Source organism: Saccopteryx leptura, chromosome 2 (assembly GCF_036850995.1).
Source record: "Saccopteryx leptura isolate mSacLep1 chromosome 2, mSacLep1_pri_phased_curated, whole genome shotgun sequence".
Classification (NCBI taxonomy): domain Eukaryota; kingdom Metazoa; phylum Chordata; class Mammalia; order Chiroptera; family Emballonuridae; genus Saccopteryx; species Saccopteryx leptura.
In genome coordinates this window covers 320321885-320339227 of record NC_089504.1, presented here as the reverse complement: position 1 = coordinate 320339227, position 17343 = coordinate 320321885, and the positions used below count along the sequence as shown (strand labels likewise).

The window sequence follows — 17343 nt, the reverse complement described above, 5'->3', positions numbered from 1 at the left end:
AAGGGGTCTGGGAAGCTGCTTCCTATGGTGTTCTGGAGCGCTTGCCCTCCGGAAGCGTTTCTGCGTTAGTCATCCCTGGCCCTTGCGTTTCTGCGGCCGGATTTGTAGGGTTAGTCATCCCTGGCCCTTGCGGACACCGTGGCCTGCGAGAAGTCAGGGCACTTGCTTCAGGGAAAGAGCTTTCCATCCTTAAGCAACCCTCGGTGCACCCAAACCTCACTTAATGCACAAGGGAGCGAGACCTGAAGGTTTGCAGTGACTGTTCCAATACAGCTGGTGGAGCAGGGCTGAGTGAGAAGCCAGGTCTCCTGACCCCAGTTCCTTAACCTGCACCCCCCCCCCACAAGCCAGCAGCCTGCTTCTCCAGCCCACAGCCTCAAGTCTGAGGCACAACAGAAAGCCGGTGAGGAACACCCCTCATCCAGGGTAGGATAGAGCCTCAGCTGCGCGGGAAACAAGCTGAAGCAGCCTCCTGGATGGGCTTCTGCTGGGAGGGTGGAGGCTACTGGGCACCGAGGACTGCAAAGCTAAGCTCTGCCTGCACCGGGCTGGAAGATGTTTCACGAAGCACATTCCTAAACATAGCTTGTTCCCACACTGTTTGGGAATAGAACTAGTGGCTCCAGAGTACAGCCCACACACTTGTCAGGGAGCAGAACAGCACATCGCAGTGCCTCCGCACAGAGGAGGGAGGCAGCAGGCTTCCCAGCCCGTCCCCAGCCCCCCCCCCCCCCCCCCCCCCCCGCCGTTCCGTGGCTCACTCAGCGCACCCACCCTGCTCTTCACTTTTCTCCTCAGTCTCCCATTCCTCTCCAGGGGATTGTGTTTGGGTGGAGCTGCAGAGATGGAAGGGTGAAGCCTCCCAACAAATCTGCAGGCTGAACTGCAGGCAGCTGACAAGAGTCAGCGGTTTGGCTTGAAAATGAGCTGACAAGCAAGGTGAATAAAGCAGTTTACAGCAAAGAAAACTGGCTGATAATGATATTTAAAAAGTGGGGGCTGGGGGGCTTGAGGTTTAAACAAAAAGAGCTGGGCAGGGGAGAGGAGGGTTGGCAATATATGTGACCTGGCCTTCTCATTCATTCCATCTCAGGTCTTCCCACCCACCTCACGGTCGGTGTCAATCTTTCACATCAACCCCTCTAGCTGCCCAAGGAAGAGGGGTTTTTTCTTTTTAAAATTGGTGTTAGAATTTCAAAGAGAAAGTGAGAGGATTTGGTAGTTCAATGCGGCTTTGGGGAAGAGGGAGGGGCACTTCCTTAATCTGACATTTGAAGTGCCCCACCCAGAACAGTGCAACTCACCCCTGAGGGGCTGGCAGGAGGGAAGGTGCCAAGCTGGTGCACATGCAGGCTGGGAAGCACCGTGGAGAAGACCTAGATTAGAATCAGCCCCTGGCCTGGCGTCTCTGGCAGCCAGCCAGGGTGACAGGGCAGGGGGGCGGTCTGGTTCTCAGGTTACCTGCTCTTTGGGTATTAGTTGGACAGTAAGGAGACACCACAAGTCATGTTACAGAACAACCCCCCCCACACACACCTCCTTTCCTACCAAAGGTCTTTTGCCAGGACTCCTGTGGCCCAGAAGTGGTCCTACAGAGGGGCTGCTCTCCAGCATCTAGACCTTTCCAGCCCTAAAGTAGTTTGATGGCCACAGGCTAAAAGTAAGAGTCTCTAAATTTCAGATAGTTAAGAGACAAATTTGTTATGGGGTTTGGTGTGTTGTGAGGCTGTCTACCTAATGAAGGAGGTCACTGCTGTGCTTCCACGAGCACTTGTGGGATGACTCTCGGGTGGCAGTACCCAGGGGTAACGAGACATATCTGGGCCCGTATGGCCAACACACAACAATGCCCCTCTGCAATGGGTTCTCTGAAAACTTTAATTTCTTCTGGCAATAAAACTAGGACAGCGTAAGGACTTAAGCCCTATGGCTAGGCAAGACATTATGGCCCTTAGAGAAGCACCAGGGCAGCTGGCAGGAGGTGGGAAGATGGACTCTTGGTGGGACAGAAATGCACCGCACAAATGAACTACGGAAGATTTCAGAGTCAGGGCCCAAGCAATAACAAGGATCAGGATGAACTGCCCCAGCCTTAACCTGGTGCTTAAAAAGAAAAAAAAGAATACCCTTCATTAAGGAGAGGTCAGAGGGGAGGGGTGCAGGTTGCTTATTGCTTGCCTCTCAGACCTACAGGATCTGAGAGCATGGAAAAGAATCTAATTTGGCTGGTAGGAGAGTAAAAGTGGGAAGAGGAAGTCACATAGTTCCTTGTGTTAATGAGTCAAACCCTGGCCTTGAACTTCAGCCCTGGGTGCAGGACAGCATCTCTTCCTTCTGCAGAGGTCCCTAGAGCTCCAGGGCTGGTAATGTCAGCTTTCTGGCCCATCGGGATCCCTGGTTGTTGGGATTCCCCTGTGTCTCAGAAGCCTTGGAGCAGTAAAGTTTCTCTCCAGGAGTTTCTTTCCCAGTCAGCAAGTGGGCTACTCTCCTGGCAGAAATGTCCTCTCTAAATCTGTACCCAGAGGGTGAAAATGTGGCCAGCCCTCAGGCCTTCCCCAGAGGCTCACACGTCCATCCCATGCTGGGAAATGTGCACCTTCTTCAGAGGCTCAGAACTCCCAGTCGTCCACTTCCAGTTCTTCCAGGTTTGTCACCAGGCCGAAGATTCCACTGTGATCCTGAGACTGGCTGCCCTCAAAACTGGTGATTGGGGCGACAGGATGAAGTAACTCAGGCAAAGCCTCTGAAGCACGTCGCTTGATCTGGGAAGGAAAGAGAGTGGGGGTGGTCCTGTTGCGCTGGGTCCCAGGACACCATGGGGCAAGCAACCATGGCCCAGTGATAGGTGGGCCTTTACAAATCAAGAATTTCTCTAAGAGGAATGAGCAGCACCTTTAAGGGGCTTCAGAAAATGGTCATTTCTCTGATTCAAAGGTGTTGGGAAAACAGCTTTGTTAGGCTTACTCACTTGCACTTTGCATGATTAGTGCATGAGCACATGGCAGAGCCATGTGTGTAGAGCTTATGTAAGGCTATGGGTGATTTCCCTTGACATGACTGCTTGCCCACCATTGTGAGGGGCCATTTTCCTGATCGCTTGCCCACCACCACGAGGAGTTTTCCCCTGCCCACTTGCTCGCCCACAGATGTGGAATAATAAATGGGCATGGCCCAACGCTTTCCGGCTCTGGAGTTCCTCTGCTTTCTGCCCAAATTCAATGTGAACCTGCCTGGGCTTGACCACCAGCATTACAGAAGGGAAGGAGAGAATACCTAAAGACCCCAAAGCTAAGGGGACTGGCAAGTTAGAACCACAGGCAAGAAAACAGAGCCTCAGCAAAATGCTACTGTACCTGCTTGAAAAAAGAATGGTTCAGGAGGGTGCTGGCACTTGGTCTGCAGAAGAAGGGGAAGAGAGACTAGCATCAACCCTGTGCCTCAGATTTCCAAAATCCTGCTGCTTAAACCTCACCCTCAAGCACCCCTCTGCTTCGCCCGTCAGCTCACCAAGGAAAGCAGCCAGTACTACTAAGACTGGCTTCTTAGCACACTCTGGAACTGACTGCTTTTGCTATTGGGGCTCCTCTGAGGAACCTAGACCTTCTATAGGACAGATGCACCCTCTCAAACCGTGCCTTAAACCCAGAGCCCACTCTGTTCCCTGGACAGCTCACCTCCAGCTGAGCGTATGTACCTGACATCCGGGTTGCGCTGAAGGCACTGCTCCACAAAGTGGTGGAAGTGGGGGGAAAAGGTGCGGTGATAGGGGTGGGATAGCGAGTCACCATTGGAGGTCCTGGGAGTGCTGGTGGCCAGGCTGTCACTCAGCCCAGAGTTGGCTGCTGAGCGTGATGTGCTCATGGTCAACTCTTCAGCAGGGATGGTGCTGGTGTCCAACAGGCAGGGTACAGTGCCATTTAGTTTCTCCAGCAGCATCTAGGGCGGACAGAGCCAGGACTCGGCCGGAGGGCTCTCTGGGAGACCTATAGTATTTCTTCACAAAAACACTTTTCCCAATATACAAATCTGATTTGGGGGTAGCAGAGAAACTTTTCCAAAGGAATGCTCTGGCCACTGGCTTGGCAGCCACCCCTAGCGAAATTGAGAGGGGCAGCAAAAAAGTGCCCCTCTATCACCATGGCTGTTAGGAAGGGATTCCTCATGCTTATAAGCACCAGATCCTTTTGACTGTAGAGCCCTCACCCTGGGGTGAAGGCAGCAGCAGGTGACTTTCTGTGAGCCCAGCCCAATGTGCCAAGCCCAGGTGGATCTGACGGGGTCGGATACACAGCATCAGCCACGCCACATCCCGGGCTGTCACTGCAGCAGGCTGCACAGGAGCAGAACGCCCAGGCATAAGCCAAGCTTGGGCAACTGTTTGAAAACCCTCAGACTCAGCATGTATAAAACGGACCCCGTCTTGGGAGGACTGCTGTCCAGGTCCTGGGGCATTGCTCTAAGCCAGAAACCTGGAAATCCCTCTACAGCTGCAATGGTAAGCAGCCACTGGCCACAAGTGGCTACTTATATTTAAATGAACTTAAATTAGGCTTAAAACTCAGTTCTTCAATCTCACTGACCACATTTTAAGCCTAATAGCTACAAGTGGCTAGTGGTTACCATATTGAACAGTACAGATATAGAACATTTGCATCATCTCAGAAAGTTCTTTTGGACCATGCTGTTTCTGGATTTTATTCACCTTAAATAGCCTTTTAACTCTTCCCTGAAAATCTTTGTTAGTGTCTTACTTAGGTTTTCTAGATTCCTAACCTAGATTTTTACACCCTCCAAGTCTACCAGATCTAATCCACCTGCTAGTGATCTTCCTCAAACACAGATCAGATGCTATCACTCCTGTGCTTAAAAGCCTTCAGTGATTCTCCACAAGCTTTGCGACAGGAACCAGATGTCTTGGCATGGAATACAAAGCCTTCATGATCTTCCTTAGGTTCCTCCTGCAGCCGCATCACCTAGCGCCTGCCCCGAGAGGCACCTGTACTTCAGCCATTTCCCACTACTTGCTATTGTCCAGAGCCTATTCTTTCTTGACTCTGGGTCTTTGCACATGCTGTTCCCTCTGCCTAAAAGTTCCCATCCTTCTAGTTCCCATTCTTAAGTTAATTCCTATTTATCTTCAACACTAAGTGTCACCTCCTCCCAGAAGCCTCCCTAGCCCCTCCTTTGGCCATTCTCTAGCTTCCCTCCTCCCCACAGGGCACGGAGTCTGACTCAGAACTTGCATCCCTGCCCCCACTTCATCTCAGTTCTAGATCATGTTCCAGGTACCTGGGACACAGGCAATCTTTGCTCTAATGATCCAAGTCCACTTCTTGGACTTGATAAGGCCTGGCTGGACAAGCCTCTTCCCTGCTCTATCTCCCTTGGGCCTGTCTCCCAAGGGTAGGCTATGCCATTAACTGCATAAACTTAGGAGGAGCCAATGGGCAGCCATTGTAAGGGGCGTGAACAGAAGTCTGGGAATTCTAAATTAGAAACTGATCTTCCGCGTATATTTATCAAGGTAAGAGGACAACATATTTAATACATTTATAAAAATGTATTAGCCTGATTTACACATTTAAATTGGCACCTGGTCTATAGGCCTCCATTTGCACTGCTGTTCCAGACCCTGCAATTGTTAGCAGTGGGTCTGCTCCTAAGCTCCACTCCCCTGGTCTCCATTTGCACAGCAGTCATCACACAGAAGTAAACAGAGTTACGCAACCATGGGTCCTTGGGTGGGGCTCTTGAAGGAAAGAACTCTTTCATCTGAGTATCCCTGGCCAGTGTCCTGAGTGTGGCAGATACTCAATAAGCCTTTGTGGGAGGCAGATAGGCAGGCAGGCAAGACGGAAAGCACTGGGCTACAGGCTCACCTGGGTGGCAGGCATATCCTTAAAGGGGACATGGCCATTGGCCAGCTCACAGGCTGTGATTCCCACACTGTAGATGTCAGACTTGGCATCATAACCCTGAAGATTCTAAATTAGGAGAAAAAAGCCACAGATAACTCCAAGTAACAGATCACTCCATTTGTACTATAGTCATTGTTCTTAGAAAAGGAACAGGGTGGAGCAAATACTGACAGGAGAGAAAGAATGCCTGTCCCCAAATCAGGACCAGCTGCTAAGACTCCCTGCCCACACCACTGACGAGTAGCTGCTAGCTGAGAAGGAACGACTGGTGATGCTACAGAATCAGCAGGAGGAAGTGTGGGGCCCTGTGCTCCCGCTCAGTACAGGGAAGGAAAGAGCACCAAATGCTCATTTCCCACAAGATGCAGAGATCTCTGAAGGGAGTTGAAACAGTGTCAAGCACAATTTGGCATCCTCCAGAAGGGGAACTACTCCATCTGCCAGGGGCACATGCGCCCATGTGAAAGGCTTCCCAGGTCTATCGCCGACAGGAAAGCCTCCTTCCAGGAACCCTTACTGCGCTCAGAAGCAGAGAGCACCCCATCCCAGGAAATTCCTGCGGGCTTCCTTGGGAAATCACAAGGTGGTGGGGCTGGGGCTCCTTGGGTCCCAGTACAGACCTGCTGGAGGACCTCGGGGCTGAGCCAAGGCAGAACCTTGATACTGTACTTGGGAAAATCGTGGACCACACGCTGCCGCTGTCCGTGACTGATCATGCTGAGGTTGCTGCGTAAACCAGACAGGTAGACCTTCCCATCCATGGAGATCAGAATGTGGCTGGCTTTGACACTCCTGGGGGTGGGGGGGTGGAGTGGCAGAGGAGGGTGTCACAGGGGAGCAGGAACCCCTCAACACCATAAACATTTGGTCTTTCCACATTAGATCCAGACAGCTCTTTCCCCAGCAGTGTGTATTATACATGTATATGTAGATATTATACACACAAATACATATTTTTGTGAACATTTTCAAACATACACAAAAATAGCATGACTCTTGCCTGACCTGTGGTGGTGTAGTGAATAAAGCATCAACCTGGAATGCTGAGGTCGCTGGTTTGAAACCCCAGGCTTGCCTGGTCAAGGCATATATGAGAAGCAACTACTATGAATTGATGCTTCCCATCCGTCCCCCCCTGCCCCCCTAAAAAATAGCATGACCCCATGTACAGATCACCAGATGTTAAAACTTATATTATGTACCCTGTTTTTCCTTTCCCTCTCAGTGCTATGTTTTTGAGATCCATTCATGTTACCATCTGTATACATCTCATCTTTGCTTCTAACTGCCACCTGTACACTGGGGTGGGATCTAACACGTTTACTCATCCATTCTTCCATGAAGGGACACTCACACTGTCTCCCACCATGAATGTGAACAATGACATTGTGTACATGTCCCAGGCGGGCCTGTGTGAGGGTTTCTTGGAGTGCAAACCCAGAAGCAGCCCTGATGGTCCCAGTTCTGAGTGATGCTGACTGCTGTGTTAGGCCATCTTCCACTATACGGATAGGAGACCCCACCTTCTCACCACACTGGGCTTCACCCAGCTTCTAAATTATGCCAGTCTCTGGTGTATAAGCTGATATCCTCCTGTTTTAATTTGCTTTTCTGCTTATTGCTAGACTTGAGTGTCTGTTCATATGGCTGTTAGTCTTTTGAATTGAGAGAGAGAGGAAGGGAGAAAGAGAAGCATCAACTTGCCATTCCACTTAGTTGGACCATTTAGTCGTGCACTCACTGATTACTTTTCACATGTGCCCTGACCAGGAATTGAGCCCGCAAACTCAGCACACTGGGATGATGCTTATCCACACTAAGCCACCAGGCCAGTGGCCTGGGTCTTCTTTTTTTTATAAATCTTATATCCTTAACTCATTTACCTATTGCTTTGTTTTTCTTTTCTAGGTGATTCACAAGATTGCCTTGTTACTAATCTGTGTGTTTTAAAGTTATTTTTGTTTGTTGTTTTTTGGTTTTTGATGGAGACAGAGACAGAGACAGAGAGAGGGACAGATAGGGACAGACAGGCTGGAAGGGAGAGATGATAAGCTTCAATTCTTCCTTGCAGCATCTTAGTTGTTTGTTGATTGCTTGTTCATTGATTGCTTTCTCATATGTGCCTTGACTGGGGGGGGGGTGCTACAGCAGAGTGAGTGACCCCTTGCTCAAGTCAGCAACCTTGGGCTTCAAGTGAGTGACCTTTGGGCTCAAGCCAGTGACCGTGGAGTCATGTCTATGATCCATGACTACACTCCAGCTAGCGACCCTGCGCTCAAGCCGGGGACCTCGAGGTTTCGAACCTGGGTCCTCTGCATCCCAGTCTGACGCTCTACCCACTGCGCCACCGCCTGGACAGGCTGTCCTGTGTGTTTTGTGTTTTTAATTTTTATTTATTTATTTTAGAGAGGAGGGGGGAGATAGTGAGAGAGAGAGAGAGAAGGGGGAGGAGCAGGAAGCATCAACTCCCATATGTGCCTTGACCAGACTAGCCAGGGTTTTGAACTTGTAACCTCAGTGTTTCCAGGTTGACGCTTTATCCACTGCGCCACCACAGGTCAGGCTGTCCCTGTGTGTTTTAGATAAAGCTAACATCTTCCATATTGTCATTCACTTTGTTCAAAGTGTCCTTTATTGGGGAGAAATCTTTAATCTTGATATAATCAAATGCATCAATTTTTCTGCCTTATGTTTTACGCTTCTAAAATAGTTAGAAGTTCTCCTTATCCCTCAGGTCACAAAACAATTTCCTTTTTTTTTTTTTTTTCCATTTTTCCGAAGCTGGAAACGGGGAGGCAGTCAGACAGACTCCCACATGCGCCCGACCGGGATCCACCCGGCATGCCCACCAGGGGGCAATGTTCTGCCCCTCTGGGGCGGTCGCTCTGTGCATCCAGAGCCATTCTAGCGCCTGAGGCAGAGGCCACAGAGCCATCCCCAGCGCCCAGGCCATCTTTGTTCCAATGGAGCCTCGGCTGCGGGAGGGGAAGAGAGAGACAGAGAGGAAGGAGAGGGGGAGGGGTGAAAAAGCAGATGGGCACTTCTTCTGTGTGCCCTGGCCAGGATCGAACCCGGGACTCCTGCACGCCAGGCCGACGCTCTACCGCTGAGCCAACCGGCCAGGGCCAACAATTTCCTTATAAGTCTGTATTTTTATATGACATTTAGGCCTTTAATCCATCTGAAGAGCTTCTTTGTATGCAAGTTAGGTAAGTTCCAGTTTTATTCTCTTCTCTACTGTGAGCCACTTTCCTGACACCATCTACTAAGCATCCTGTCTTCTCCCCAGCCCTTCAGCATAGGGCTGACTCTGGCGTACACATACGTTTGGGTACCCCAAGGAAGAAGGACGGGGTGCAGCAGACCACCTCAGATGTTCCTCTCACACAGTACCCAGAACCAAGCTGCTCAGTAAAGAGAAAGTCAGTGCCCCAGCACCGACAGACGGAATGCTCTGTCCAACAACTCAGAGGCAAGGGCAGAATCCCCAGCCTTAAACTCTGGCTTCACTAACTTCAGTCAACCCTCCAGTGTTTACTTGAGGGCTCTTTACAAGAGATCTCCACTCTCCTAACGGGTGAATACGCATAAGAATGCACCTGTGTACATATCCCATGTGGTGGATGTAGTCGAGGGCCTTGAGCACCCCCTGCAGGATGTAAGCAATAGCCAGTTCATTCATGCCATCCATGAAGTGCGTACAGATGAGATCCTTTGCAGAACCTAAAGAAAAGAATTGTAGAAACGGAGGGGTAACAAAGAACCAAACAGCACATACGCCAGCTGACAACAGAGTTCTTAGAACCCTCTCTGCCAGGAGCCCTTTCTCACTCACCGTATGCCATGAATGATGTGACAACCCACAGCTCATTGTCTGCAATAAAGGTGGCTCGATATGGCAGGATATTGGGATGGTTGAAGAGTTTAGAGACATGCAGCTCCCCCTGAAACCAACAGTAAGCTGAAGTCAGAATCAAAGGGCACTGAGGAAAGACAGGCAACAGGAAGGTGGCAGCATGCCCTAGTACTTTCTGGGTGCTCTTCTCAGAGTCCTGGGAGCAGCCTAAGCAGGTGTCCTCTAAGATGAGAGAACTAGGCTCTGCTATCTCTGCAGGGAAGGCAGCTCGGTTTTGCCAGCTTCTGCCTACATTGGTTCTGCCAGCCAGTTGTAGAGAGCCTCCGGAAACAATTCCTCACCAACAGGGAAACTGCTAACAACACAGTTTACCACCACAGACATGATGAAAACAAACTGTTGACTGAGGACTTATGAAGTTCTAAGCTTAGCTCAACTTCAAGAGCCAAGGCACAGAACTCCTCTTGAAGATTAAAAATAAAAGAAAAAATGTTTTCTTAGTATAAAGGAAAATGTCGTAGTCAATAGAAACAAGAGAAGAAACCATTAAAAAACAATGAGAACTACTAAACATTAAAAGCTATTTCTCTAACAACCTTGGATTGAGAGATCCATTTCTTAGGAGCAGCTATAGAAAGTGTAACACCTACGAAATTTTAAAATAAATTTGGACAAAAGATGTGGGAGAAAAAACTGGACAAGAGAACTATAAAAACACTAGGTTCTTGGCCTCTGGGATGCAAGCTAAGGCCAGTCCGGCCGTACCTTCCCACCTGTCCACTGCTCTACAGAATAAGGATCTGAAAGTCCAACATGCTCTAGGACAAAGTCAGATATGTTTTTCTCCAAATAACAGTCAGGACCAGCTTTCTGTCCCATCCTCAGATCTGCAAACTACTCTAAATCTGTGAACTGGTAGTAGAGCACTGTCAGCTGAGCATTTCAGAAAAACATCGTAAGTAAAGAAGGGAAAGGGGTGCAACTAACTGTACTGGAAATATGCCAGCCCAGGCCCGAAATCTAAGGAGTTCCCAGGGCAAGCCTAACTCAGCCAAGGGGAATTCAGTCCCCAGTCAGTTATTAGACCTGTGGTCTCTCCCAGTTTAATGGGAAGGTACTTGCTTCTCCAATGGAAAGGAACCTCAGGCAAATAGGGAGCTAAAAGCTGGAAGATGGCCGCCTGAGGCAGGGCAAATTGCCCCACATCTGGACCAGCACTGCCTGGGTTTGAATCCTGCCTCTGCCACTTACTAGTGTGTGTGACTGTGGGCAAGTCAACCTCTCTGAATGACAAAAAACGAGGCACAAAGGACTCTTTGGAGAATAGGGGAATATAAATTGGGCTAAGGGCCCTGGCCGGTTGGCTCAGCGGTAGAGCATCGGCCTGGCGTGCAGGAGTCCCGGGTTCGATTCCCGGCCAGGGCACACAGGAGAGGTGCCCATTTGCTTCTCCACCCCTCCCCCTCTCCTTCCTCTCTCTCTCTTCCCCTCCCGCAGGGAGGCTCCATTGGAGCAAAGATGGCCCTGGGCGCTGGGGATGGCTCTGTGGCCTCTGCCTCAGGCGCTAGAATGGCTCTGGACGCAACAGAGCGACGCCCCAGATGGGCAAAGCATCGCCCCCTGGTGGGCATGCCGGGTGGATCCCGGTCTGGTGCATGCAGGAGTCTGTCTGACTGCCTCCCCGTTTCCAGCTTCGGAAAAATGAAAAAAAAAAAAAAAAAGTATTAATAGAAAAGAAAATTAATAAATAAATTGGGCTAAGCAGCCTTATGGAATCCTTAGTGTCAAATGTCCAAGATTCTTACTTCTTTTTTTTTTTGTATTTTTCTGAAGCTGGAAACGGGGAGAGACAGACAGACTCCCGCATGCGCCCGACCAGGATCCACCCGGCACGCCCACCAGGGGCAACACTCTGCCCACCAGGGGGCGATGCTCTGCCCCTCTGGGGCGTCGCTCTGCCGCGACCAGAGCCACTCTAGCGCCTGGGGCAGAGGCCAAGGGGCCATCCCCAGCGCCCAGGCCATCCTTTGCTCCAATGGAGCCTTGGCTGCGGGAGGGGAAGAGAGAGACAGAGAGGAAGGGGGGGGTGGAGAAGCAAATGGGCGCTTCTCCTATGTGCCCTGGCCAGGAATCAAACCCGGGTCCCCTGCACGCCAGGCCGACGCTCTACCACTGAGCCAACCAGCCAGGGCCTGTCCAAGATTCTTCATTGAGTGCTTCCATAACTTGCTGGCTTGGTCCAGCTTCATTTCCTGCCAGCTACTTTCAGAAAACAGAGGTAAGAGACACCTTGTAATTACTACTGGAACTAAGAACTTGCTCTCTAAGTGCCACATTCACATTTTATTACCTGCAAGAACGTCACCATCTCATTGGAACAAGCTTCCAGGTTAATCCTTCGTACTGTCACGTAGTCTCCCGTTGGTTTATACTTTGCTAGATTCACTGTCATCAGGTCCTCAAATCCTTTGCCTAAAAGAAAGGAGGAATGCCATAAACAAGGGCAATAGCAACAAAGGTGTTCTTCTTCCTTCAAGAGACTTCATTTAAAAAGAAAACTCACCCTGGCCAGGTAGCTCAGTTGGTTAGAGCATCGTCCTGATAAGTCAAGGTAGTGGGTTTAATCCCCGGTCAGGGCACATACAAGAATCAACCAATGAATGCATAAACAAGTGGAACAATAAGTTAATATTTCTCTCTCTCTCTCTTAAAAAAAAATTCAAGTTTCCCTAGTTGGGTAGCTCTGTTGGTTAGAGCATCATGCTGAAGCACAGAGGTTGCTAGTTCAATCCCCAGGCAGGGCACATACAGGAACAGACTGATGTTCCTGTCTCTCTTCCTCTCTCTCCTTTCCTCTCTCACTAAAATCAATTTTAAATAATTATTTTTAAGTTTCAAGTTAAATTTTTTTTGGGTGTGTGTGACAGAGACAGAGAGAGAGACAGAGAGAGGGACAGATAGGGACAGATAGGAAAGGAGAGAGATAAGAAGCATCAATTCTTCGTTGCGGCACCTTGGTTGTTCATTGATTGCTTTCATATGTGACTTGACCGGGGGGCTACAGCAGACCAAGTGACCCCCTGCTCGAGCCAGTGACCTTGGGCTCAAGCTGGTGAGCCTTGTTCAAATCAGATAAGCCCGCGCTCAAGCCGGTGACCTCGGGGTTTCGAACCTGGGTCCTCTGAGTCCCAGTCCAACACTCTATCCACTGCTCCACTGCCTGGTCAGGCCAAGTTAAAATTTTCACTACTTTAATCTCATGGCTGACAGGTTCTTGATTTTTCTCCTGTTAGTTTCTTCTCAGCCAACCATTCTGATTGACTATGGCCCAGGACACTAGAAATGCTCAGCCAAAAAGAAAAAGATTGCAAGAACTCCTTTCCTGGTAACATGATCTCTCTTCCCATACTTGGAAAAACAAAACCAAGAAGACCCATAAAAGCCGGTTCTGTCACCATGAATCCTGCTGGCCCACATTCATGGGGCTGCTGGAAAGCTGCAGCGTCCCCGGGAGCATGAGAGTCATGAGGGTCCCTGGACATTACCTATAATGGTGAGTAGCTCATAACACCCTGCCTCCGGCAGAAAGCTACTCATGATCTCCTGCTTAGAGAAGGATGCTATTGACTCTGAGCTCGCCTCATTGGTCTAAAGAAAAAGAAAAATAGGTTAATAAGAGAAAATCGGGGTTGGGATGGGAGTGAAGAGGTGATAATTCAGACCCACGAGGAGACTAGCATCTAAACAAACAGAAGTTCTGACTTGTGCCAGCACTCTGATGAGAAATATAAAGTAAACCATCAGGGGTTTGACGTAGGTAATCAGCACTAATATCACAGTACGTGTTAGCACTATCTACAAATGGGGGTGGGGGACAAGGGCCAGTTCCAGTCAACTGTTAATTTGCTTGTCCTTCCAACAACTAGGTCATTTGCTAAGAACTAGTAACTTCTCTTTAATTTTTTTAAAAAGTTTTTTCAATTACAGTTGCCATTCAATATTATATTAGTTACAGGTATACAGCATAGTGAAAACTATAAAATTCTTACCTGGAAAAGGCTGTCTAGAGAAAGACACATTTACAAAAGAGAAGGGGGATGGAGAAGTGAGAATTCCTCTTAAACTTCCTGCTGCATTAGGTCCTATTTTTAAGGTCCTAATTATACATCTCAGAACAAACGCTGAACCTTGCTATAGGGAAAATGTGGCCATAAGAGCCCCCGTCTTTAGCAAACCAAGACCCCAGACCAATCAATCCTTGGCATTTCCAAGGGAAACAAGAAAACAGCCAACACACTGTGCTCCGAGCATGAGAAACAGAACTGTCTCAGCGATCATCCCAGACAGCAAAAGTGACCTGCTCCTCATTCCTGCCTATTGATGCTGTAAATCAGGGGTCCCCAAACTTTTTACACAGGGGGGGCCAGTTCACTGTCCCTCAGACCGTTGGAGGGCCAGACTTTAAAAAAAACTAGGAACAAATCCCTATGCACACTGCACATATCTTATTTTAAAGTAAAAAAAACAAAACGGGAATACAATATTTAAAATAAAGAACAAGTAAATTTAAATCAACAAACTGACCAGTATTTCAAGGGAACTATGGGCCTGCTTTTGGCTAATGAGATGGTCAATGTGCTCCTCTCACTGACCACCAATGAAAGAGGTGCCCCTTCCGGAAGTGCGGAAGTGCGGCGGGGGCCGGATCAATGGCCTCAGGGGGCCGCATGCGGCCCGGCCCGCGGGCTGTAGTTTGGGGACCCCTGCTGTAAATGAAGCTGAATCCCAGCCATGTAGGATATGGGCATCACACCACTGGCCTATGAGGTCCTGAAGGAAAGTACCCAGCAAAGTACATGGCAGATCCACCACTCTTCCTTTAGCTTAATAGGCCCAGTTTCCTTCTTCCAGACCAAAATGTGTTTGTGTTACTTTAGGGACTGTGTGTTTTTCTTTCATTTGGATCCTCTTTCTTTGGATGTATGTGAAACTGAAATGGAGAACTTTAGGCCAGCTCACATTTCGTATGCTGCATCCATCAACCTGACCTCTACTCAGGAAAAGGTCTTTGTGAATGCATGAAAGGCTCTAGGCTCAGCATTAACTGTACCACCTCACTGGGAATCCCTGACATTTCAAGTGCATCTGGTTTCAAAACAGTTGATGCCGCCAAAAAAGAACGAAACCAAGTGGGGTTCTGTCTCCTGCACGATTTACTCTGACAATAAGGGGAACCTAATCAAGCCAAATTGAGTTTGGTCAGCAGATTATATTTCTAACTTAATTAATTTTTCTATTTCTAGATTCATCCATATTGTATTTAGCCATGTTATATACCTGTGCTTTATAATATTCATCTTGGGGACATATCTCAATTTATCCATTCCAATGTTCATGGGCTTTGTGGGTTGTTTTTCAGTTCTGCTACTCTGAACTGTGCTACTAGAAACACGTTTGAATGTGTCTCCTGACACATATATGCAAGAGTTCCTCTAAAGCTTATATCTAGGAGTAGAATAGCTAGGTCACAGATTATGTGAAGAATCACCATTACAAAATAATGCCAAATTGTTTTCCAAAATGGTCAGACAATATACAATCCCACCAGCAATATGCGCATGCTCTCCCTGATCCATCTTTTCCCAGCACTTGCTATATTCAGACTTAATTTTTGCCAGTCTCTTTGTGGGTTTGATTTCCTTGACTTCTAATGAATTTGAGCATCTTTTCATATATTTATTGGCTGTAGAGAAAACAACTGTGTTAGGCTTGCTCACTAGCACTTTGCATAATTAGTGAGTGAGCACGGGGCAGAGCCACATGTATAGTCTACGTAAGGCTACAGATGCTTTCCCTTGGCGCAGATTGCTTGCTTGCCACTGTGAGAAGCAGCTTCCCTGTCTGTTTGCTTGCCCACTGTTGTGAGAATTTAATAAATGGGTATGGCCCAACCCTTTTCCGCTCCGCAGTTCCTCTACCATCTGTCAGAATCCAATGTCAACCTGCCTGGCCTCGGCCACTGGCATTACATTGGCCATCTGGAATTTCTCCAAGGTGAAAATGCTTCTTCTGTCTCTTGTCCATTTTTCTGAGTTGTTTTAATGTAGGATTTCCCCAAAGTGGGCTCTGCAGAACATTGATTCTGACAGGTTTGCATGTAAAAAAGTTTACCCATCCAATTAAGTTAGAAAATGCAGCATACTCGTTGTCATGGAGAATCTCAAGGTGTACCTGCATACTAAAGATTTTGAGAATTTCTGCAGTAAGGAAACTTGTTCAACTTTTTAAACCTAGCATCTCACAAAGGTACTTGTCCAGAGAACCCTTTTGTGCCTATTATCTGTTAAATTTGGGGAAAGGCTACTTTAAGTAAAACATATGGTATAATGCTAAGACTTAGGGGCCAGCCAGAGGCAGAACTTGAACTCAAGTTATAACATGTTTTGTGACCCTAGGCAATCACTCTAATTTCGTGGGATCCTGCTATCTCAGTGGAATAATTCCTACTTCAGTGACAATTAAATGAGATAAAATATGTAAAGAGCCTAGTACCATCTGTTTTTCTATAAATGTGAATTCTCTTCTCTCTTTTGCTATCTACTCTTTTTTTTTTTTTTTGTATTTTTCCGAAGTGAGAAGCGGGGTGGGGATTCGGGGGGAGGCAGACAGATGGACTCCCACATGCACCCGACCGGGACCCACTCGGCATGCCCACCAGGGGGCGATGCTCGGCCCATCTGGGGCATTGCTCTGCCGCAATCGGAGTCATTCTAGCGCCTGAGGTGGAGGCCATGGAGCCATCCCTAGCGCCCCGGCCAGCTTTGCTCCAATGGAGCCTTGGCTGCAGGAAGGGAAGAGAGAGATAGAGAGGAAGGAGAGGGGGAAGGGTGGAGAAGCAGGTGGGCACTTCTCCTGTGTGCCCTGGTTGGGAATCGAACCCAGGACTTCCACACACCAGGCCGACACTCTACCGCTGAGCCAACCGGCCAGGGCCGCTATCTACTGTGTCACTCTCCTGCTCTACAAATAAGATGGAACAGAGAAAACAGAGAATCCTAAGAAGAGCTTGATCACAGTTAAGGTTGGTTTGATTTTGGTTTTTATACTTGTCTGTGTTTTCAAATGTTCTGAAAGCAAATTCTAGGATCATTAAATAGCCACTGTAGATTCTTAAAACTATCTTGTCTTCAATCTGAAATACTGGTTACTATATGCCAGGTGCCTCACACAAGTGAGAAAGAGAGATGCAAAACAACCAATAGACAAAAATGGAGTAATGATTTGAGCAAAAATCTTAAACCAAGAGCTCTGAAATGGCTACTCCCTTTTGTTTAGAATTTACATGGTAAGTTAGTCTTGAGGAGTCCCATCTTCTTACCTTGTACCTCTAACTCCCTGCACCTGTTCTTGCTCTGCAGATCCTATGTTCTCAAGTATCAGTCTACTTCTCAATGAAATCAGCATCACCAGTTAACACAAAGCCAGGGGATTGCTTCCAGACCCAGCTCCCTCCTCTGGCCTGTGAGTATCCATGAGCTTGGGCCCTCCCTGCCTCTAGGGTTTCACCCC

The 17343-nt window shown here is 48.4% G+C and overlaps 1 protein-coding gene across 11 annotated transcripts in view; it reads right to left on the bottom strand.

Annotated features, from left to right (window-relative positions):
• The window catches only part of STRADA (STE20 related adaptor alpha), a 424012-nt gene that overhangs the window by 386853 nt on the left and 19816 nt on the right, over positions 1-17343 (bottom strand). For 9 of the 11 annotated variants that reach the window (XM_066363074.1, XM_066363078.1, XM_066363076.1 and 6 more), the window contains 9 exons: positions 13320-13422; positions 12125-12246; positions 9754-9862; positions 9518-9641; positions 6539-6710; positions 5880-5984; positions 3695-3936; positions 3354-3396; positions 1842-2762 (listed from right to left, as the gene is read on the bottom strand). In XM_066363074.1, the coding sequence (XP_066219171.1) occupies positions 2610-2762; positions 3354-3396; positions 3695-3936; positions 5880-5984; positions 6539-6710; positions 9518-9641; positions 9754-9862; positions 12125-12246; positions 13320-13422 (1173 nt within the window). In that variant the 3' untranslated portion in view covers positions 1842-2609. Of the gene's footprint in view, positions 1-1841; positions 2763-3353; positions 3397-3694; positions 3937-5854; positions 5985-6538; positions 6711-9517; positions 9642-9753; positions 9863-12124; positions 12247-13319; positions 13423-17343 lie in introns of those variants that run through there. The other 2 variants (XM_066363084.1, XM_066363085.1) reach the window with 2 other exon arrangements.